The sequence below is a fragment of the Buteo buteo genome, chromosome 1, assembly GCF_964188355.1.
Source record: "Buteo buteo chromosome 1, bButBut1.hap1.1, whole genome shotgun sequence".
Lineage (NCBI taxonomy): Eukaryota > Metazoa > Chordata > Aves > Accipitriformes > Accipitridae > Buteo > Buteo buteo.
Window position 1 is genome coordinate 17,210,564 of NC_134171.1, and position 23,750 is coordinate 17,234,313.

A 23,750-nucleotide genomic window follows, 5' to 3' on the forward strand; every position below is an offset into this window, starting at 1 on the left:
GTACAGTTCCTGATAATTGCCCCAGAAAAATGTAATAACTGCCCATGTGATTCACTGATCTGTAGGTAGGAAGGAAATTATTACTTTGCTCTTCAATTAAATACAGGCAATAAAACATGGGCAAAATTATTTACTGGTTCTGAAATTGTGCCTGAACGGATCAGAGCCTGGGTTGTGCTCATCTTAAAAATCAAGCTCTAACTCTGTACTTCACATGGATCAAATACTGTATAGTGAGTACAGAAACCCAAGCACGAAAGTCAAAAGAGAAAAAAAAACAAACCACCAACATTAGGTTTGTTTTTCTCTTAAGAATTCTATTCAGGTACAGCAAAATCAATACTTTTCCTCTGACTGTACACAGTGTACTCGAGCTGTTCTGTCAGGATCTATACAAAAAACAGAGATGGGATTTAAGGCGGGCGGATCTGACGGTCAGGTGGAGGTATAACACGCCGGCACGCGTGGCTCCCGCTTCCCAGAGCGACTGCATCTCGCAGCACCGTGGGGGCATCGTGCGCGGCGACGGCACCGCCTTACACCACCCGCGCACACCAGTGCTCGGTGGTCTGCCGGTGCTGCAGAGGTAGTCCCCGGGGAAACACATCTAACGCCCCCCCTGAGAGCGAAAAGTGCCATGACACGGTGGCCGTGGCCGGGCGGGGAGAGTCCAGCCTCTTCCCACCCCCGCCGCACTGCAGCATAGCATTAGACAGAAAGATGGAGAAGTACCAAACCACACTGACAGTCGCTACGCACTTAGAAAAATCAGACTGCCCAATCTGCCTGGTATCTTAATAAATTAGGTACTGGATCATTCAACTGCCTTATAACACGTCATACTGTACCTCAACTTGACCTCCCCTATACTAATCTTTTGTGATGTGAAATGACTAAGATCCGTGCTCCCTCTTTCCCCATGTATGTAAAGAAGTAAGATAAAAAGCAAATAGGAAAAAACAATCTTCTTAACCCTTTCCCTGCTTCTGTTTTCCCCTCCCCAGTCTTTTACTAGGCCATCCTGCAGTAGTTCCTGAGATGCACCAGCATCATCTCACGCTACTTGGTGTGGCTGCTGTCTGGTCTCGGTGCGTGTCTTGATATGTCTGTGTTGAATTTCTGGGTTAGTCGTACAGGTGAAATGGAAAAAGGAGAGAGCAATAACACACAATTGTTTCACAAAAAGAAAGCTTTCAATGGTTGTCAAATTACTTAATCCACAGACTACTTAGATGAATAACTGAGCTGCCAGCTGAAAAGGAAATGTATTTTCTGGGAAGTCTTTCAAATGCATCCATTCATTTGAAGTTCTCAATAATAGCAATATTGAAAAAGGTCTTCTGTGCGTGCATCGGTGCTGCCAACTGCACTGCAGCACTGCTCTCAATGCTGTTAACTGTATGACTGAGGTTGTGCTTCAGCAGCACAGCAACCCTGGTGTTAATGCTCCTGGGTACCAGTGATGCAGAGAGCTGTGCTTGTAGAAATTAATTTGACCAGTTCAATTTTTTTCAAAAATATTTGACATATTACTTTTGTATCAGCACGCTTCATGCCATACAAGGAATCATCTGTCAGTTCCATTCCAGCATCAGATCAGGTATCACCCAGCACGAAGAACAAAGTCAGTCTCAATTCCACAACGGATGCTCTGTTAGTATAACAGAAATGATCCAGGCTAAGTTTATATGGCTTGGTGATCCAGCGCAGAAGGATCCATTACTAATGGGTGTGGAACCACAGACTTACGGGTACGTATATGCTCCCAAACAAAAGGGGTGAGGCCCGTTCTCCAGCCCTCAGGGCACGTGACAGAGCAGCGCTTGTGTGCACCCAGCTGAACTCTGCCAGCTGCCAGCGGAGGGTGGCCCCAGCCACGCTTCTCACTGGAAACCATCCCTCGCCCAGGCTGCTCTGAGAACGGTACCGAGACGCGGTCTGGGAGAGAGCAAGGTGGCATGGGATAAATTGTCCGAGAAAACGTGCCAACAGCTCACCTGGGTGGATATTTATATGCCAGCTCTCAACTCGGTGCCATAGTTCTGTTTGGTTTACTAGCGGAAATGCAGCCAGAGAGACTTACGCCAAGAACATCGTGTACCTAATGACAGCTACAGGTCTGGTGACTGGGATGTCCGATTTGTTTTCCATGGTGAAGAGGAACTGAATTACTTGGACAGACCTACGTTTCTGGATCGGGAAGCCAAAATCTGTGATCACTTGCCGATAGCATTGTCCATGTATTACTGATGCATACAGACAGTATGCAGTGGTCCTGGTGCTGCTGGGGACAGTGCAGCTGCTATTTCCAGAGTGGCCACCATGTCCCCAGAAGCTCACAAGACATGGTGTCTGTCTCTGGAAACTCTGACCACAACAACAATTACGATTTGGCTTTTTATACTTTATTTATTAAAAAAAATAAATTACAATTTACATCCTCTTATGTGAGCAAGGCAATGTGAATTTCACTTCTGGCACACAGTTTGGGTAATTTTGCCTATGCTAACACATCAATTTTCTTCAGGCAGTTCAGTGCTTTTAGAGAGCAAGGACAGACTTTGAACTTTTCTGCTAGTGTGATCACAGTAATGTATCCTCTATCTTCAAAACAGCTTTTTAATGTGTTCCAGCCAGGACTGAAAATATCACACAAGTCACAGAACAATCGTCAAATTCTCATTATCACCACTAGTGTCAGGAGAAGTCAGTTTTATGGGGAAGGAGTTACTGAGACCTTAAGATTCCTGTGGTGTTTTCTTTTTTTTTTTTTTTTCCCTGAGAAAATAGCCTCCTGGTAGAGCATGCAGCATCCAGAAAGACCTTCCAATGGTTCCCTGAACTACTCTATGTCCCATCTATATAATAAGGAAACTAATAATTCCATAATTTGAAATGGGTGCTGTGAGGATACTTTCTGCTCTTGCCAAACACCAGTTATGTCTCAGTGAAATGGAAGCCACTGGGCTCAGTTTGGCAGTAATTCAGTAAAATGTAACAGCCTGTGATATACACAAAGTCTGACTGGATTCTCTGCTGATGCCTTATGTCCTTTAACACCACCTATTTATCAATCGGTGATGCTTTTATGAGTAATTTTGAGGTGTTCTGATACTATAAGAACTGAAAATTAAACTATCTAAACAATTACTACTTTTTACTGCATTTTTAAGAGACCCTTCTAATTTTTAAAATCATGTTCCAGAATATTGTCCTATTCAACACCATAAGAAAGGACACAGAAAATTCTTTACCTCTATTATTTTCTTCTGCAGCTAAATTAGAACTTTTCATGTCTTTAAAGATGGGACAGTATTTGCAGCTCTTGTGTGTCATCTCACACAGGAAGCCATTTATCACCAAGTTAAACTTCTATGCAAATCCCTTTTGACTTCCGCAGCCTTTCTCTTTTGCGGCACAGATTGTTAAGTGTAATTATTATCAATTAAATAAGTAACAATTCAATTATGTTTCTTATAGCAATTTATACTACAAGTGAAAAACTGTAACTTCCAATATTTAAGCAGTCTTGATGAAGAGAAATAAACACATATTTTCAGTGGTTGAAATGGGTTGGTATATGCTAATACACCATATGACGCTTTGGAGAGATGCACCAGCACTTCCCAGACTACTGGAATACTGGGTTCTTTTTTCTCTATATTACTGTTCCTGTGTTTAGCAACACATAAATCCAGTATCATCTTTTGACTAATACACATATTGCACAATACTATCTGAACAACCGAGTTTCTCAGCTTTTGATCGTATTTTACAGGAAAGCTTCCTTGGTAACATTATTGATCCGAAGATCAGCTGAAAGGATCCAAATGCCTATCACCTGCTCTGATCAACACAACACATTCTTAGTAATCAGCTGCATTGTCTAAACCATCTAAAACACAGTCAGTCTGTGGCCGTATCCTGGTCACTGTGTTCAAGCCCAAACTTTGCATGTACTCACAGCATCCAAGCATGTTTGAAAAACCTGTGCTTCTGATTCTCTGCATAATAATTTCCACACTTGTGTTTCCTATAGTTAAATAGCAATCCCTATCTGAGTCTGAACTAGATTCCAGAGTAGATAATATTAAGCTCCACAACCTTCCCCACTCCTAAAAATGGTAAATGAAAAAATCAAATCTCTGAAGTCTATGAAATGACATCATTCTTCCTTCCCTCTTCTGGCTGCAAACTTGTAAGCACCCAGATTTTTGTTTTCATAGCTTTCTGAAACAATTTCCTTTTTCCAAATGTATTTCAACACACAGTCCCGTGTGTCTACTATCCTTTCCCCTTCTGATACTTGGTTCAGTAGATGGTGCAAATGAACTGGCATATACAGTATTTGCTTAATCCTATGCTCCTTTGAATTGCTGTTTTGAGACTAATGCAGCTACTTTCTTATTGTGAATTGTCTGCATTATGTCCTTGCTTATGTTGTTTGATTTATCTTGTTCTTTCCTAGTGGGTTCACTCTGGGAGCTGAAGACGAAGAATCATACAGCTTGGAGAGCCCTTTAGTTAGCTCCACTGAAAGGTGGAAACTCTTGCTAAGAAATTTCCTGAGGTCTAAGAGATGACACAAGACATAAAGCACAGCCAACACCCAGAGCCAGAGACTTCCAATCATTAAAAATATTCTGAGACTGAATGGGAAAAGCATGAGATCATTATGGCATGAGTCAATTGATCAAGGCATGAGGATAAATTAATCTGCACTAACCAGCAAAGCTTTAGCAGGAATATGCTCTTTCAGACCCTTTGTTTTTAAGCTTTTAACTAGTTTTGCAGACTGCAAAAGAACCCTAGTCTCAGTGTTCTGGGAAGCAATATGGTATGTGCACCACAAAGTGGACATTAATGGTGTGGAGAACGTGAAAAATGCTGGCAATATTTTTATATTCACTAGGTATGCCCCAGTTTCCCCAACCCTTCAGTAATCTGTGGCTAAGTGGAGAAATAAATTAAACTCCTCTCTTGTTGAGAAGCAAGACTGCAAGTATTTGTATCCAACTGTATAACCTGTGATTGAATGACCCATCAAATATTGAATAAGCTGCTACTTAGGAAAAATCTTGTTTCAGAGACAGTAGTACTAATTGACTTCTCTCCCTTCTCCCCCTCTTCCAGAAAGCAAGGCCAGAAGAATTCATGTGGAAGCTTTAGGAAGGGACACAATCCAAAGGCCACTTCACCAAGGCTGCTGTTTCTTAGGTGGCAATGCCAGCTTAAGCTGCACCATGCTGTCCCCACTGCTGTGTGAACCCAGCTATTTGTGTGGCTGTACAGAAAACCAGCCGGGGGAATGCATCTGTCCAAAAAATAACCAACAGAAAAGGCAGCATGTGGGCAAAAATGTGTGGCTGAAACTGGTGATGTGGGACAAATGCGGCTTAAGAAACTGGTACAGATGGCCAATCCATGTGTGGGTTTCCGAAAGCAATTGGAGAAAATTTTCTGCTTGGTGATAGACAAAGGCATTTTTAGGACTGTGTTCTGAGCCAGATCCTTGCTGGCTTGTTTAAGGAAAGCTATCTTACTTTAGCTCTAATTACTGCTGATTATCTCAGCTCCCCAGAAAGGGTCATTCTGGAGCAGAGACTGATAGTGCTGTGGAGGCTTGTGGCTCTCAGGTCCAGACTCAGAAAAGCTCTTGGGGATTACCCTTACTCCACTATGGCTGGGCTGCATAAGTAAGATGACATAAGAGCTGGGGACCAAATATCTTTGGCCAGAAGCCAGGACAGATGACAACAGATAGAACAACATTTAGTTCTATATTGCATTTAAATTTCTTTTTATCTGTACATGACTCTTCTAGTTTTCCCAGTAGCCAAATATGGTGAAGAGGAGGAAGGGGTTTTCAGAAGAAATATTTTCCTGATGGAATTCCAAAGAATGGTCATTTATCTGGCAGACTGAGCTAAAGCAGTTTTTATTCTTATTGTAATAGAAGCTGCCCCCAATCTGGTAGAGTAGCAGCACTGGGAATTCACCTTCTTCCAGGGTTTAGTATCATAGCACCATGTAAAGTATTAGGGACATGTAAACAGACCATGGATGTTCAGCCATTTAAGATTCAAGAGACTGTGTCAAAGTATTCCCCGAGCCTTGATACTCTACAACCTTGTATGCTGTCTGATCCAGAGTTTAACACACCTCTTGGTTCATGCTAGGATGGGAAGAGGCTGCACCTGGGCACAGATAAGGTTAAATCTTTACTTTCCATGGCTTTGCTTCCCACGGTGATCTTTTTTACCCCTCAGGTCTCCCCCATAGTTATTTGTTTAGTGCCAAGAAGGCAAATTAAAACAGGCTGGCCATGGGAAGAGCCTGGGCATAGCTGGGGATGCACAAGCTCCTCTCCCAATCACTGGTTTTTGCTGCGTTCACAACATTGCATCCACTCTGAGGAGGATCAAACCCATACACCAATACTGCTGACACCAGCGCAGTAACAGGTTTGCATAGCCCCTTACGTCTGGCAGAGGAAAGCCCATCCTCTGGGCATGACCATGTCAAAAGATCATTTTGGGGGGGATTCCTGGAACCTTCCTTCATGCAGAAAGGTCAGCTTGTGTCTGGCTGCCAGGGCGGGCAGCACCCAGCTCCACTGAGTATTGGGGACAGCAGGCAGAGCCACAGTGTGCTGCTGCTTCACCCTGCCAGCACAGCAGGGCCCTTAGTCAGGAAGACCACTGTGTGTTTGTTATGAGATGTGTAAGAGGTCTAAATCAAACATTCAGGGAAGAATCTAAATCACAAATGCTGCCTACCATTTTATGCAGGGAGATCAAGCAACACTCTCCACTGCTCACAGAAGAAAAAATATATAGAAACTCCATCACGATCTCTAGATAAGATTTTGAGCCACCTAACAGGGAAGAACTAAAAAGAAGCACCTTTTTTTTTTTCCTTCTATTGACTATAAAACAGCCCAAGGTCACCAATAAGCAAAATGCAGGCTCAAAATACCAACTCCATGTGCAGGCTTGAAACAAAAGTTAAAATTATATCAAATCAACAATAACTCATTCCCATGGTGTTCCACCTGCCCTCATTAGGTTATACAGAACAAATGTCAAAGAGATAACATTCAGGAAAAAGGTGTTCTTCTGATAAGGAAAATAGCTTTGTAGCAGTTCCTTTGGGGGGAAATAAATAGTCTTCCTTCCCTCCTTTTAAAAACAGACCAGCTGATCTATTACTAGATTTGTGCAAAGTTTCACACAACGAGGTCCTTAAACTGCTGTTATACTTCATTTGTGTCTTGGTAAAATAACGTCATAAGGTCCCAAGATTATTATCTCACAGTGATTTCCAGATAAGACTTGCAGCTTACATGTACAAATATCTTTTTCCTAATTGCTAGCACTGCAAACTCTTGCTTGGAGTTTGAAAGTCAAGCTGTGTTCCTTCTGTCTCATATATCACCACAATAAAACACTGCACTCAGCGCTTAACAATTCTGTTGTAAAGTGAGACTCAGAAAGGAGGAACCCCTCTAATCTTTGCAAGCCGCATGACTTTGCAGCACTAACAAAAGAAATCAAAGAGTAAATTCTGACTTTACTTAGACAGGCACACAAGGACCAGAGGTATTCAAGAAGGAGCTGTCATTTTTTTTCAGATTTTAGCCCTGTTTTGTGGACCCAGATACACACTTCCAAGTGTTACAGGTTCTCCATGGCATTCAGGAGCTGTCCTCACATCCTGGAATGTGTTGTGTTATGTACCAGTTGGGCACTTTGATGCTTGGCCATTACACGCCTGCCTCCAGTCTAGGCAGCTGGCCTCTTCCATAGAGGCAAGTAAAGGTATTTCTGTCACTACTAGAAGTGTATATGGGACAGGAGTAAAAAGAGACTGCCATTTCTCCTGCTAGCTGACAGAGCAAATTGTTATTACCAACTGTGATCCCAGTACACAGCAGAACAATAGTAGCATTTTCCTGTGACAGAAAGAATAGGCACACACAAGCATGCGTTTCTGTTAATATAGAAAAAAGGAATGAAATGGTGGTAATGATAGCAAGCAAAAAAATTAGGATAGCTGGTCTTCAAGCTCATTCTTCGTCTGTGACTGTGGTCATACCACTAAATGCAACAACAGAAAAAAAGGATGCAAAAGTACCTACGTTTAAGCATTCAACTCCAAGAGTATAAGCCGTGAAAGTCCTGCTGAGGCACCTATGTTTCACCTACCTTGGTTGAGGTGAGCCTGGCACATACTCAAACAATTCAGAATTCACAAAGTAGTGTGCTTAAGCCCCCTGAAGCCATAGCAAACCCAGTAAACTAAACGTGCCAGCGCCGTTCTCAGGCAGTGAGGCCAACTGGCAGGGAATGGCCCACCTTCATAATGTTAAGCATTCTCATGCACCGAGACAGGAGGCCACATACAAACTGCCTTCCAGCAATGGACTCTATATTACAGTCAACTCCTGAACTGTGCCCAGGAATTATTTGAGAGTCTGCAAAGCAGGCCAGGGACAGCTCTAAAAGAGTATAGACATTGCATTCAGGTACCTGAGAACATTGCTAGATGCTGTTTAATATACACAGATGGACATAACCTGAGGGTCTTAAACAGACAAATGAGCTCTAAGTCTGACAGATCTGGATGGCTTAAATAGATAGAAGTACAAGTTGAGTACATGGAAGAGCAACCACTGGCACCTTCACTCCAACCTGCTCTTCAGTGGCTCTTCAATAAAAAAAATGAATCCTGAGAGCAAAGAGTGGAGCATAGAAGTCCACACTTCCTATCCCCTGAGACAGCCTGGCTCCTTTTTGTCCTCTCCTTTCTGATCCAGGGAGCCATGCGCTCCTAGTTGCATTGTGGCCCAGCTTCAATAGGTTGCTCACAGCACACGCTCTTTTTCCAGCCTGTTCACTGTGCATCAGCACGTGAGGCTTTGAACTCCCTCAGGTTAAGGAGGACAGTGACCCATACGTCAAGATTTCTGGGCAAGGCTTCTGGAACACCAGATAAAGCCAGGTATCACTTACCACCTCCAATACTGTGCTGTAAAAATGAACAAGAGAATGGCTGGCTGAAACTGGCATGGCGCAGATGCCTGTGGTGTCCCAAGCAATGAACTCCAGTCAAAGGCGGCTGCAGGGAAGCCCCTAAGTCTGACTGTGGCTTTACGTCCTTCTGAGCATCCTAAAGCTCCTCACCTATGCAATGGGTATAATGGCTTTTCTAACAATATTGCTAAAATAAAAAATTAAAAATTGCAAAAAGATCTGATACTATGATGGTGGGAGTGCAGGTAGATCTAGATTTTCAGAGTCCACAGAAAATATGAGAAGGCATAATAAAAATCATTATAGGAAATGGCTTTACTATGCTAGAACTTTCAGGCACATTTTCAATGATGTCATGGACATATATTTTAGTAAATGTACATGGATGAACTTTTTTGCCTTTTCATAATTACTTCTATTTTTTAATAGCCACAAGAGCCTGCAGGCAATGCATTTTCTTGTACTTTTTGGATGGCTGAAGTCATCTGGTTTTCCTGATGCTACGCAATTCATTCAAGGTGTTTAATACTGATAACCAACCACAGATGCACTCCCTGGACTTTCCCATTGCTTCAGTAACATGCTGCCTAAAATGGCCAACTAATATAGGGGTTTTTTTCAACTAAAACTGGGGAAAACACAGAATTTTATATTCATATAAAAAAATCTATGTGATAAGCCAAACCCAAAAAAGTCATCATAGATTAATCCCTTTTAGCTTTTGTTTAATTTTTTTGAGCACTCCCAAGCGGGAGGTTGAATTGTTCATCACCAAAGGCGTTTTCTGCACAATCACAATTTCTGTGATATTCTATAGATTCATGCAGCCTTATTTATTAAAACACAGAGAGCTGAGTGTTATTAAATGCATGTTTCTGACAGCCCCTGCAGATAGGAATAAAGTAGCTAATGAGAAGAAAAACTGCCCATATTGCCTTATTCCCAAGGCACAGATCATCTTTAAGCTAGATCGCGATGACAAATAGTTGTTTTCACCTTTATATACATCTCCTTCCATGATTACACATATAGATGAATAGCTTTTTGGACTGTATCCATAACTAGCCTCAGACACTGTCTCAAGAATTTGATTTCAGCCTTACTATTAGGAAGCTAAGCAAAGATGAACTGTATTAATTGTTTGGGAAAGCATATGTTTATGTGCCTAAAAGAAATCAGTGTGAGCAAACTTTAAGCAGCTCACCTTTTAAAAGCTTTGTCAAAGCAAGCTTGAAGAATATTAAATGCATATACTTTTCCTCTAAGTTTTTTTCCCCTGTTTTGGCCTGATTTTTTTATAACTCAGTATAATTCCACTGAAATCAACAACCCTTTTGCAGCTGATATCCTCTGAAGTTCTTTCTAATCTAATTCTTGTCCAGAAAGAAACTATAAAAGAACAAAACTTTGAACAATGAACTCAAACACTGGAAGTTAAAAATGTAAGCTCCCTTTAGGCTTGCGTGAGAATATAAATTAGGGGTAAAAGCTAGCATGATACATCCAACTCGAGAAGTACTAAGCAGGCACTTCCAAAGGCATTATCAAGGACCAATAACTGCCTTCATAGCAGGTGTCAAAAAAGGCTGCTTTCTTCTTTAATTTCACTTAAAGGAAATGAAGAGAAAAAAGCCTAAAATTTCATTCCAAACTAATCAGTGTTAAAAAAGTATTTTGTTTTATATTTTGACCCTTCCTACGATTTCTCTGGTTTCTATCCTCTTCAAGGAAATGGTCTTTAGCAGAATTTGGTGCAAGAAACATGGGAGGACAGTGTAAGCAGAGGAGTGAGAGCATCTTCATAGAGAACATCCTTCTCAAGCCCCCTGGAGGGCTACAGTTCTTTGGCTTATGTGGGTAGTTTTTGTTTCTGCTGCTTTTCCTCTTGCTTCATGTATTTCTAATCCTTGCTGCAGTAGTCAGTGAAAAAGAAAAAGAAAGCTCTCGAAGCTTTTGTGGTCAGGGTTGGTTTTTTTTGGTCTAGAAGGGAGGCAGCCTTTTCCCTCTAAACTGGGTTCATACTCAGAAGAATCTCGAGCAGTGCATGGCTGCTCCTTGTGGTCTCAGCAGATCTGGGCTGATTAGCAGAGGCTTGGGAGCAAGCCTTGGAGGTCAGAATATGACAGTGTCCACACGTCTTTTGCTGCTGTGAAGTTCACTGGTTAATCTGACAGTGTTTGTACCTTGTATTTCTGAAGGTAATGAAATACATAAATACCCACTTACGTCACTCTGGAGAAAGGCCACTGCTTTCTGAGATGTTATTCCAGTTTGTATACTTGTGTAATTGAAAGCAGAATTTTTCCTTACCATTTATTATAGCAATAGGAAGCTTACTTTAGGTAGCAAAGTGGCCCATAGTAGGAATCTAAATATTAAAATAAGACTATAGGAACCAACCTATCCTTATAATAAACTAGGAAGAATTTGAAGAAGCTGAGAAATAAAGAGACCAGATTATCTTCAACATACAATTAGCCACCAAGAAGGTGCACAAAGGAAACAAAAAGTGTCATGAATAAGATTTTGGTGGTAACATTGAAAGACCCCAAGAATATACATTTTGTTCTGAATAATTTTCCTTCTCCTTACACTATTAGCTATCATAATGAGCAAGCTGTATTTCATGTTCTGTTTCTTATTGCAATTATTTTCATAAAATTAATTAATTTTAAGCATTACATTGTTCAAGGGCACTTAGGAATAGAATCTATGATATTCTCTCCTTTGTATGGCTGAACATTTCATCTCACACACTGGGAAAGAAAATCGGTAAGGCATCTAAGGATACACTGGAATACTACCACAATATTGGGAGAGTTATAAAAGACAGAGACTTGCTATTAAATAGACTATAGTATTTCAAATGACACCATAGCTCTAATACATCTTGTCAAAAGCTAATCAGTGGAAAGGTCCAGTGTAGTATTTAGAAGATTGAAACTTTACTTCCTTCCTTTGCATACCACTATCAGAAGATTATTCCATTTTATATTTCATTACTTTGATTGGGAAGTCTCTATAAAGAAGCCTCTGCCTTCTTGTAGACTTGGGACCTACATTACACTGTGGTATACAGAGTGGTAATACTCCTGATGAAGCTGGTGCAGCGAAGCAGCAGAGTGAGACAAGGTCTGCTCTGGAGAGTACTGTGATCTCTGCCTAATCACCAACACCATTTTGTTTAGACAGTGCTTATGTTTTCCTTGGAAGTTTTGATCCAGCATGGCTGGGTCCAATCCTGCTTTATAAATGAAATGCTATGAAATCTAGGCTGGGGAATAGTGCTGTGGGCTTTTTTTCATGTGCCTCATACTTACTTTATGTAAAATCGTCTTATCTTGGGTAGAGATGGTGCACAGTCCTTTAATTAAATCAGCTCTAAGTTTTGCCTGAATGATTAATAAAATGAGAAAATTCTCTGTCTTGCTATGAAAGCTCTATTCTTTTGTATTCCTTCATTCTTTTCTATTCCTAACCCTTTCTTCAAATCAGATCCCCAAGGTGATATTTGTTCCTTTGGGCTCACCTAAGAACTATAATCTGTGGCTAAATCAAGTTAATTTTCTTTTGTCACAAAACTCCAAAACAAAACAACAAAAAAAATGCAATAAAAATAACCATTTGTTGTTGTTGTTCATGAAGCATGGCATTTTCATGGCTAAAATTGCCCAAGGGAATGGAGAAATTAATTTCAATAAATTGGATTTTATGGGTATAAAAGACCTCTGAATAAATGAAAAACTATGAGATGACATTTGGATCAAAGGAGATATACCCATTGACTTTAATGGATGTTGAACTAGATCTTTGATTAACAAACTGCCTTATTATGAAGTAACGGTGAGGAAGCAACACCTACTGGAAAAGGTAACAAGACACAGGATTAAGGAAGTGATTTGGCATATGGAGGAATATTCAATACAGCAGTTTTCTAGCTGTGCAGAGCACAATACCAGAAACGACACAATTCAAATGGAAACCCATGTTAGCATTTTGATAATGTCTTCTGCCTCCACGCTGCTCACAAGCCTCATGTATGCATCAGCACAGGTCTGGTTCAGCACCTTTGCTCATCGGCACTGCCTGTAGATTCTCCATGTTACATCCTATAGGTCTACCTTAGGCAGGGTAAACACAAAATCATGGGCTTCTCTTTATTAATTTGATACACCTGTTGATATTTCCTTTAACATGAACAGAAGATATACTTACAAATCAAAAGCAATGCACAGATTTGCACATTAATGACCACCAGATAGACACTAATATTCATATATGTGTACATACAGCAGTGAAAAAGTTTACTGAAGTTTTCTAAAAGGTTAGTACAAATGGAAAATATTTGCAATTAATCAGTAAATTACTAAACAGTATGGTTCATAAGGTACCTACAAAAATGTGTGCTCCATTTATATCCACACATATGTATATATAGATAGAATTTTGTTTCTCACTCAGAACGAGTACAATAAACCAACCTTTTCTCTTTCTGCTTATTTTGTTTTCAGTTCAAGTTTTGTAAATTATGGTAATCTGGTATAAGCAAGAGTCTGCTCTAAATTGTACTGTTGAAAGTCAGTAACCATTCTACTGAAGTGAATAAATTTATAGCAATGTGAGGTCATAATAGGTCAGACACAACCGCTATAATGTTGTCAGATCCCAAAGTAAGAAAGGGAAATTTACAGCTTAGGATCTGTAGGATTCCCCAGCACTTTCTTGTCGTCTTCTTTCAGTGCTGGCAAATTTGGGGATGAGGTCCAGCTTCAAGACAGATACCAGTCAATATGAATCCATACTGCTGCTCTCTTCCCTGCCCAGCACAAGCCGTACTCAGGGAGCTCTTAAGGATGGTCATCAGTTGGGTGGAAAGGACTAGATAAGTTTTTTTATCAGATCAGTCTCCTGACCCAGCTCTGACAGTGCTTGCACCAGTCAGCACAAGGGAGGTGACTGGAAGACAAAGTTAGCTTTGCGTGTGCTGATCTCCAAAACCCACAGAAACCCAGGACTGTTATTCATTTTTGAAATGCTTACTCTGTTTTACTGTTTAGAGTCAAGTTTTGGGTTTTAGGGTTTCTGTTGTGAATATAAAATGGCTAGATTACAGAAGTAAAAGTGGGAGTATACAGACAGACTGAATGAAAAAGTGGGGAGGCACCCTCCATACAGACAAGGATCAGGGAATCACACAAGAAAGATGAGAACTTTTCAGGAACATCCTAGAAACAGGATCAAACTCAAGAGCCCAAAGCAAACCTCCAACATATGTAGACACGGAAGAGCCAAATTTGATCTTGAGATGCATCAAAGAAGATCTCTCCAGCAGAGACAGGAAAGCAGTAATGCCGTTCTACCTATAGAAAGAGTGGCAGAGGAAGGGGAAGGGACAAACGCTAACCAGTAAAGTTAACTACGTATAGAAAATTATTTTAAAACATTATATGACCTAGTTGCTTGTGATATCACAATAAACAGACTCATGAAACAATCTTTCTGAAGATTAAAAACATGGCGGGGGGTGGTGGTGGTGGTGGTATAGGATTCTCTTTCCAAATCAAGAGCAGACCGTAGGGCTGCCATAAGCTTTCCACAATGAATACTTCAGGTTCTAAAATAACTGCTTCCAAGAACAAAGATTTGAACCACCAGCTTTGCATTAAAGCCTATTTCTTGACCTCTTCTGAGCACCTACCCCTCCCTGCATAACAATTTGCACCAAACACCCATGGATATTCAATATTAAACAACTAATTAAAGTTTTTGCTGTTTTCATTGCTTTGAACAAGAAGCTGGTTTGGGCGTTTTCAGGTCTTCATACAAATCCTACCTCTGCAGCTCTCATTCCTAAACTTAATTAATAGTTATTATTATTTATGACTGCACTGCATACTAGTCCAAGCTTTAATTTGGTCTTCTAAAAAAGAGAGCCTGTGGCTGTGTTCATGGACTTTTTTCTTCATCTTTTTCCCTTTCTGAAATTACATTATTAGTTCAAATCTTGTAGCTTGTTTTTATATGGCTAGTGCTTTGTCTTTGTCTCTCTTTTTCTCCCTTTTACCCTTCTGACTTTTTTATTTTTAAACTGCTCCAACCTAACTTCATTCCGATTTCTTACTCATGGATGCTTCAAGGACTCACATCGCTGATTATCATCCTTCCATTCTCATTAGTCCAGACCTTAATTTTATCTCAAAGGTCATATGGTCTGTATGTCCAGTGGGCACAGTAGCTGGCTTGTGTTCATACATAATATATCTTTCTCCTTAACTGATACTCATGAGCCTGGTAGAGCCCTTTTTGTGAAGACTGGCCATTACAGTCTCCAGAATACCAGTAAAATTTGCCATTTCTGCTAAAATCCCAATTTGTTCTCTAATCATTTGCACTCTGTTCCCATTCCCCATTTTTCACTGACTTCTAAAATTCCTCTAGCCACAGACACTAAAATCTGTTTCTGAGCCATGGGAAGCAGAAGTGGTCACTACTGCACCAGCTCACTGTACCCTTCAAAGTCTGGTTTAAAATTGCCATCTGATTTTTTTAAATGCTATTGGGCTTGCTCAATCTTTTTTTGCTTCTCATGTGCCACAATTTTCCCATCTATAAACCACTTCAGTTGTTCTAATAAAATGCTTAGAGATCAATGGACGAAAAGCACACCACTATCATTGTTAACAATATGAATGTTAACTTTCCAACCCATGTCCTATCCAGAGGTTGCTTCAGATTCCGTTTTCTCTTCAGAACATTTCTAAGTTGGTGCTTCATTCTCTACTTGTCACGTCTTGCGCAACTCTCCCACCCCTGCTCCTTTGTCCCACCCACTTCATCCTGACCACTTCTTGTTTTAAAAAATTTGCTGTATTGTTTTTTCTGATCTTTCCTACTTATGACGGAATAACTCTTGATGTAAATATTCTGTGATGTTGTGTCTTTATTAAAAAAGTGAAAAGCTAACATTTGACTGTATGAGCTGTTGCAAAGAATACATTTATTCTCATTTATTATTCTGAAAGTAACATGTAACACTGTCTATAAAGCATTAGATGCATAAAAGAGAGGAACAGAAACCACTGTGATCATTACTAAAATAAATGCTAAGAAATTACATTACCAGAAAGCCTTGGCAGAATCAGCTAATTATAGTTGGCACAGATAGATTACGGATAGCCAGCTATAGTCATCTGAATCCTTCTGTGAGAAGCCTCTGATTTTGACCGCATTTTCCTAGGGAGAGCTGCCCCAAGCTGCATTGGTTTAGGTTGAAGAATTCCATCATTTACAGGAATAAAGTCTACAAAATGTTGTGTCTGCTTTCAGCATCTCCAATTCCAAGGATTCTTTAAAATTTTGACACTTTTCATAGGGAAAGATCCAGAATGATTAAATGATCCAAACCTCCTCCTTTGCGTGCTTGTGAACCCTTACTAGAACTTATTCATATCCATTAGGATGCAGCATCTCGCTACATGATCACATACTCCGTTTCCCTAGCACCCCCATTCAGTGCACAGCACACAGTAAATGAAGTTGCTGCATGTAGAACTTCATTCATGTCTACTGAAGACATGGAAACATGGCAGAAACATGAAGCAGGGACTGCAGAACAAGAAAGGATGAGCTTAGAGTGACCCCATGCTGCTTTCAAAAACTGCCCCTGTCCCCAAGCTCTACTATGGTCCTAAGTCACAGAAAAAGCATTTTCACCACTGTGTTCCCAGAAACACCATCTGCTCCTTCTTCAACTCTATAGCTAGCCTGAGACAACAGACAGCATCCAATGGCAATAGTTCTGTTATTAGTATATGGGGTGAGATGAAATTCCAAAATTTGAAAAAAAAAATCAGGCCCCTGCTTTCTCAGAATGGCCACCTCCCCTTAGGTGACTCCTCAGAGTGCCCCGGTGCTCAGCTGCCTGCCTCAGTGCCACACGTGCGCACTGGGAATGACACGATGCCTCTCCAGCTGGTAGGTGCTGTGCAGCCATTAACGTTTGCAGTTGAGATACTAGAATTGACGCTGCAGAAGAGCCTACAAGGAAATGAGTAGCACTGCAGGACTTGCTGCTGTGTGAGGGCTACTCATCCCATGCACTGCATGCATCGGGGAGTCTGTGGGAAGCACAATGCATGATGATGTAGTTAGAAGATGATGACATAAAGTAACTCACAAAGGGAAACGAATTCGTGTTGCACGGGTGACTATAAATACAGCATTTCTTTTCCCCGAGTGCCTGACTTTGCATCCTTAACATGCTTGCATGTAATCTTTCTCCTTCTTCACTGAAGATACACAAACAGCTGTAAAATATTGACCAGATAGCTGCCACACACTGCTACATATTAGAAGCAAAATAGCCCCCAAATGATTTGAGTTCATATCCTTTCCATGCATGAAACTGTATTTAGAAAAGCAAATTTCCCTGCACATTAAAGGAAGCTGTTGCATGCGTGTCTATTTTGCATGTGCAAAAGAAAATTTTGCATACACAATGGGTATACACACAAATGGCTTTTGATTACAATGTATTACCGTTAGAAAATTGTGTCCCATTAAATAATTCATGTTATCGTCCTAGCAGAAGAAATCCTAAAGTGTCTAGTGAGGAAATAAATTAGTGAAAGTGGGGATTCAGAAAATATTGTCCTCTGTGTTGCAATAGTAACACTTCATTATTGGTTTATACAGAAAACAAAAAAATTGGATAATTTGCAGCTCAGATAAGCCTTGGTTAATATAGCCATACAGGATGTAAGGGGAAATGGGAGTGTGCATTCCCCTGCCTAGATACCTCTCCTGACGCAGAGAGGGAGGGCTCTGCCACGCTAACGCTCTGCAAAGGGCAGATGCAGATTCGGCTCCATTAAGGCCAATAAACTGGCTACCAGAGCAGACCACAGCCTGGGGAGGACGCAAGAGCTACACCTGGGGAAGAGCTCTAAGAAATCACTCCAACCTGGCCAGTGTAAGAAAGCAAAGACAAATTTTGAAAACCAGCTGGGCAAGACACAACTCTATTTCAAGGCTTAGGCCGGGTAGTCCTGCCTAATTGATAGTAGAGGCTGGCTTTTTTATAATGTCAGAAATTTTGAGAGAATAAATCATTTTATAGAAGGCAGCAAGAAACATTTGAGCTCCAAATTGTGAAAAGTGCTGCTGATATAAAGCTACTGTTTTTAGAGTGCATTCAAATCCATTACGCATTGAAGATCTAAATAAAATAGCTGAGCAACTAGAAAATTACATAGAAAAAAAAAATAAGGTAATGTGTGGGGACTAAATTATTGTAGCTTGGTGGAAACTGTTCTTCTGAGTGTTATCTCCATCTTCAAACTCTGTACAGGATTCCTGTTTGTTCCTGGACTCGTACTGACTGAGACTAGGATATAGGTCTTGGCCTTATTATCTGATAGTTTGTAATATCTACTACTTGATGACTTGATGAGAAATTACATTTTAAAAAGCTTGATATTAATTTAAAACCTACAAGGTTTTGCTCATTATTTCTGAGACAGCCTATTCAACTCCTAGTCAGCAGCTACAGCAAAGTATGCTGACCCCATTGATGAGGTAATCAATTATGCTGGAACAAAACAAACTAGTAACTAGAAAGAAAGGAAGCCTATGGTTTTATACAGAGCCAGAGAAAACAGAGAGAAAGAGCATTTGGCAAATGGCGCAGGACAAAACACTTCATTTCCATGTTCCAAGAAGATATATTTTAAATTTGTATTAAATATGATTTACAAAATCAATGCTCTTCTATGCTGGACAGCTTTACTCGGAGTGAATGAAGACAAACCAGGGCATGCATCCAAAGCTGTGGCTCTACAGGCATGTGGCACTCCGGAACAGAGGTTTACATGCCAGCAACTGCAATTATCCCAACTAGCAATGATTTAGCATTCTGTGATGTCTAGAGCATAAAAAACACAGGCTATACCTTTATATCACATCCATCTGAAGTCCAGGTTTAAATTCTGCCTTTAAAGAGACTGCAGCACAGCTTGCTGCTGTGTGCACGTTGGAGAATAAAAATGATTAATTCTGCCCATCAGTGAAGTTTTCGCTTATGAGTATCACAAGCCTTTGCTGTGTGCAGCAGAAAAAAAATGAAAATCATTTTTATGCTTAGTTTCAAGTCCTTATTCAAAACCATGTAACAATGCTAATTACTAAATACTAGGAAGACTGAATAAAATGTCATAAAACGCTGACTTAAAAAACAAGAACCACAAAACAAAACACCTTAAACCTAAGCACATTTACCACATTTTTAGTGCGTGATTTTACAATCCTGAGTTCAGAAAAGATTTCCATGTTAAAATTAACAGAAGAAAGTAATTGGGAAAGAAGTAAATCAAAATGGAAATGTATCATGTAATACGAGCTCCCATGATGAGCTGAACATCTGAAAAAAAGAGCAGAATGATCAATTCCTCACCGCAAGAAAGAGACGCAAAGATTGGCTTGGGAAAAAAAAGATTTCCTTTTGGAATCACCACAGCAGGAGCTAGAGGAAGCTTTGCACCCAGAGACCTAATGTTGTCTGTTAAGCTAACAAAACTAGTCTGGAAGAAGAAAAAAGTAAGACTTCATCTTTTCATCCCCTTCCACTTCACTGCTCATCTCCCTAGTGCTTATCTTGATCCCAGTTTTCTTTTTCTGAGGATTTTTTTCTCCCTCCCCCCTTCCTTTCTTGCTTTTTTTTTTGATGCTGACGGGGGGAACAGCATGGGTGCCTGATGCCAGCTGTGTCCTTACAGGGACCCTGCCTTTCTCATTTGCATTGTCACATTCAGCAGTTACAGAATATACCACAAAGGACCCAGAAGGCGTCAGTGATAGAGATAGCTCTGCAAATTCAGCATGGCCCTCTGAGTCTCACGGAGGACAGGTACCGAGTACTGCGGTTGGTGTGGGCCAGCCCAAGTGCTTGCCGGCGCGTCCAGTCACACTAAGGGGATCAAAGACCTCAAAAGTTGGGCGGTGCCTTGTGCCACAAGACAATTTGGAAAGAAAACATGGAAATTGCCTCCCTAAGCCAGTCGCTTGCTGCCCAGTATGCCACAAGGGTGTAATGCAAAACTTGGCGTGACTGAGGAAGAATCCCCATGGGGATTTCTGGAGAACATGCTCTAGGATGCCTCACCACAAGACAATGACCACGTGGCTAGAGGGATGTTGCCAAAGCACAACGGTTGCTCTCTGTACCAAACCACAGACTAAACTAACCATGAGAATACACTATGTACAACACAGACATATTATTCTTGAAGTTATACATGGAAAAATTCTAATGCAATGTATTATTCCTCTGAGGTTTCGTCCCATATTCTTCTTTCAGTTTTGTTACAGCAGACCTGCCCTGCACAACTCAGACTATAATTTGAACAGTAACTTTTACAGTAACACCACATAAGCAGCAACCAGCATTGGCTTACCATATTGGGAGAGTAAGTACAACTACAGGCTGTCTATAAGCTGTGGATATAGAGTGAGAGAGATCTCACCACACATCTCAGTCCTGCACACTGTCCCCCCTGGAGTTCAAAACACTCTGGGTATAGTACTCCATCCATAGGGAAGGTATTACAAGGTTCATAGACCTGAATGAAGTGCAGCTACAATATAGACTGTCACGTAGAGCTCTACATTAGGCTGAAAATAACTGCCTTTTCTAGTGTTCTTGTTATCTTAAAAAAGCATCTTGAATAATTACTCACACAATTAAAAGGAATAATATCAGATATTCTTGGCCAAGTTAGCTTGGTGTATCATTGAGCAATTTGCCTCATTTTATCTACTAATGGCATGTCTAGAAATAAGAAAAATCTGAATTTTAACCTTGAAATATGAACTCTACAAACCCGTATTTCAGTGTATGCATTGCAAGCCCACACCAGGGAATACTTTCAAAAATAAAAATAAACTTCCAAACTTTGAATGCACTCTAAGGGTCAAAAAGCAATGGGAACAAATGCATTATTTAATCATGAAAAACACACTCAATTCAGTGCAAGGCTGAGGAGGGAGCTCAGGCTCCCAGAGGCAAGTGAAGTGAGGACTGTTTTGAGGGACTGCTGCAAAAAGAGCTGGAGCTGAGCTTTCGCTCAGCCCTGACTCTGCCTGGGAGAGGCGGGGAGGTCGAAAAGCTGGAGAAGACAAGCAGCTCTTAATAAGAATGAGCTGCCATTTTCTCAGGAACAGTGAAGCAGAGAGGAAAAATGGTGGGGAACTTCTTCCTTACAAAAAATAAAGCCATTAGTCAAAATTGAGAAGACAGACTTTTAAAAACAGGGGCTACTCATACATGGTTTCGACTCCATGATAAAATTCTTATCTTTTTTAATGTCACATTGTTAGCAGCTACACCTTTATTACAGTCTCTCCTTCACCCTCATTAAGGGTTAGGTCCATTTCTTACCTGACCAACACAGACTCTGTTCTCATTACCTTCACTCAAAGCTAACAGTAACTTTTAAAAAATCCTCACAATAATCATCAGCGATGGTACGCTTACCCTGAGGTAGTTGAGGGTGAAGTTTGTCAGACCCATTCGAGTGATGTTTTTGGACAGCTGCTCCAGCACCTGAGGGTCTTGTGCCTAAACAACAGAGGAAAAGAAGAATTTTCATTTTGCTTTTTGTCTGTTTGTTTTTCTCTATGTATGTGCTTGGTGGAATGCAGGGAGGGTTCTCTGAAAAGAGGTGCCGCTCCTATGGAAAAATTACACATTGATGCTAAATTTATGTAATAAGCTACAGAGTTCTGTTTGCATAGGAAAATGTATGTGTTATGAAATTGGAGCAGAATAAAGGCTGTTTTCCAATATCTTCCTTCTCTCCCTGCCCATTCAAAAGATAGATCTAGGAGGTCCGGTCATGCACAGGGGTGCAAGCGAGCGGGGCCCCACCAAAGAGCTTCCTGAGGGACCACAGTACACTGTGAGCCTTCCATTTGTTGGCTGGAGGTCCAAGGAGACTAAGCAGATAAGGGCAGGAATAAAGAAGGTATCGCTTTCTTTTTGTGGATAAGAAACTGAAGCAGAGAGAACTCATCAAGGCACCTTCAGCAGAGCTGATCACATAAGTGGCATTAAGCACAGGCTGGAGAACCCTTCTGGTCTAAGTTATTTTCCCAGAATTAAACAGGAAAAATACAAGTACAGTCCTTCTCTGACCCTAGCCGGGAGCTTTACCTGTGAGACCAGCCTCCTCTTTAAAATGAGATCAATCTCATTACTAAAATTAATACCTACTTGTTGCTGGCTAACCTGCTTCCACTCTCTTTGAATTGCAGCAGCCCCCTAAATACATAATGTCACTCATGCCCATCCTTGTTGCCCCTTAATGGGATACTGTTGAAGAGTGCAGAAGATCAGCCCTCTAAAATAAAAGATAAACCTGAGACAGAAATAGTAGGGTTGGTTTTCAAAGGTATTTTCTAGAGGCCTGTAATAGTATTTTCAAAAAAGTCCAGGGTTCTTCAGTTTTTTAAAACTCCTCACTAAGGATATATCTTTATCTATGGATATCTAAGTAAGTAACTTGATGACAAAATACAGGCACATATTTGGGCCTGTGTTCTTACCCTCTATAAAACCTTAGTCCTGCAATTAATTTTGTATATGGAGCACTACTAGTCAGAATGCTTCTACAGTGCAGAACTGAAAGTGGCAATAAGACTCTGTCTTTTGTTTCTCCACAATGATTTACTTTATAATATTTTGACTTCAATGTGTAGAATATTTAATATTTTAATGTTCTATTGTGTGTGTTTTCACTCAATTACAAAAGAAAAGTCTTGAAATGTGGAAAAAAGGAAGATCTGGATTAAAATTCTAAAGGTTGCTATGTTAATATATGGCATTTTTTTCTGTCTCATGGAAAGGTAACATTAGTTTTCTTCATTTAAAGACTAAATATAATTTGTACCTACAATGTTGAATTTTCACTGATTTTAGTGTAGTTTGTACCAACAAGAACAGATTTTGGGCCCAAATCATACAGACCACCAAATGGGATTAAAAAGAAAACTATGTGCTAAAACAAAATGAAAACATAGCAACAGTGGCAACAATAGAGCACTGAGAAACAAGGGAGTGATGAAAGAACTTGTAAATGGACGCAGTTGCAGGCAAAACAAAGTATTTATAGTTAATTGCCTTGGGTGTGAAATTTGCTGGAGTTCTTCATAAACCTAATCTCATCTCTTTGCATTAGGTCAAGTGAAAAAAGGATTACTTACATGCATGGCTAGAATGCTGCGTGGGACTAATTCTCTGTACTGTCTAATAGTAAAGTGCCATGTTTTTATTCTCATAAGATCATCAAAAGTAAACTCCAAGATAAGACGTCCTTCTGTGCATACCTAGAATACATAAAATGAATGAAATAAATTCCCAGGAATTTTGTTTTAAATGGTATTGTATCATCGATTAAACAACATTCAAAAATATCAGAGCAGTATTCTATTGTTCATCTCTGCTAGATTAATTGTTTTTCGTTCTCTGGGGAGAAAAAGCGAATGTGGGAAAATGACTTCATAGGCCTTACCATGGAGACAGTAACTTATAATACTATAGATTTTATAGCATTTTACAAACATAGAATATTGTGTGTGCTAAATCTTATTTATTGCATCAATTCTCTTCCCCTCACAGTTTGCTACTGCTAATTAATGACTGAACCTTGCAGCGGAGGTGGC

At 40.3% G+C, this 23,750-nt stretch overlaps 1 protein-coding gene across 13 annotated transcripts in view; it reads right to left on the bottom strand.

Annotated features, from left to right (window-relative positions):
* Window positions 1-23,750, bottom strand: part of LDB2 (LIM domain binding 2) — a 380,372-nt gene that overhangs the window by 24,659 nt on the left and 331,963 nt on the right. For all 13 annotated transcript variants that reach the window (XM_075023511.1, XM_075023520.1, XM_075023501.1 and 10 more), the window contains 2 exons: window positions 23,292-23,414; window positions 21,565-21,648 (listed from right to left, as the gene is read on the bottom strand). In XM_075023511.1, coding sequence (XP_074879612.1) covers window positions 21,565-21,648; window positions 23,292-23,414 — 207 coding nt within the window. The remainder of the gene's footprint in view (window positions 1-21,564; window positions 21,649-23,291; window positions 23,415-23,750) is intronic.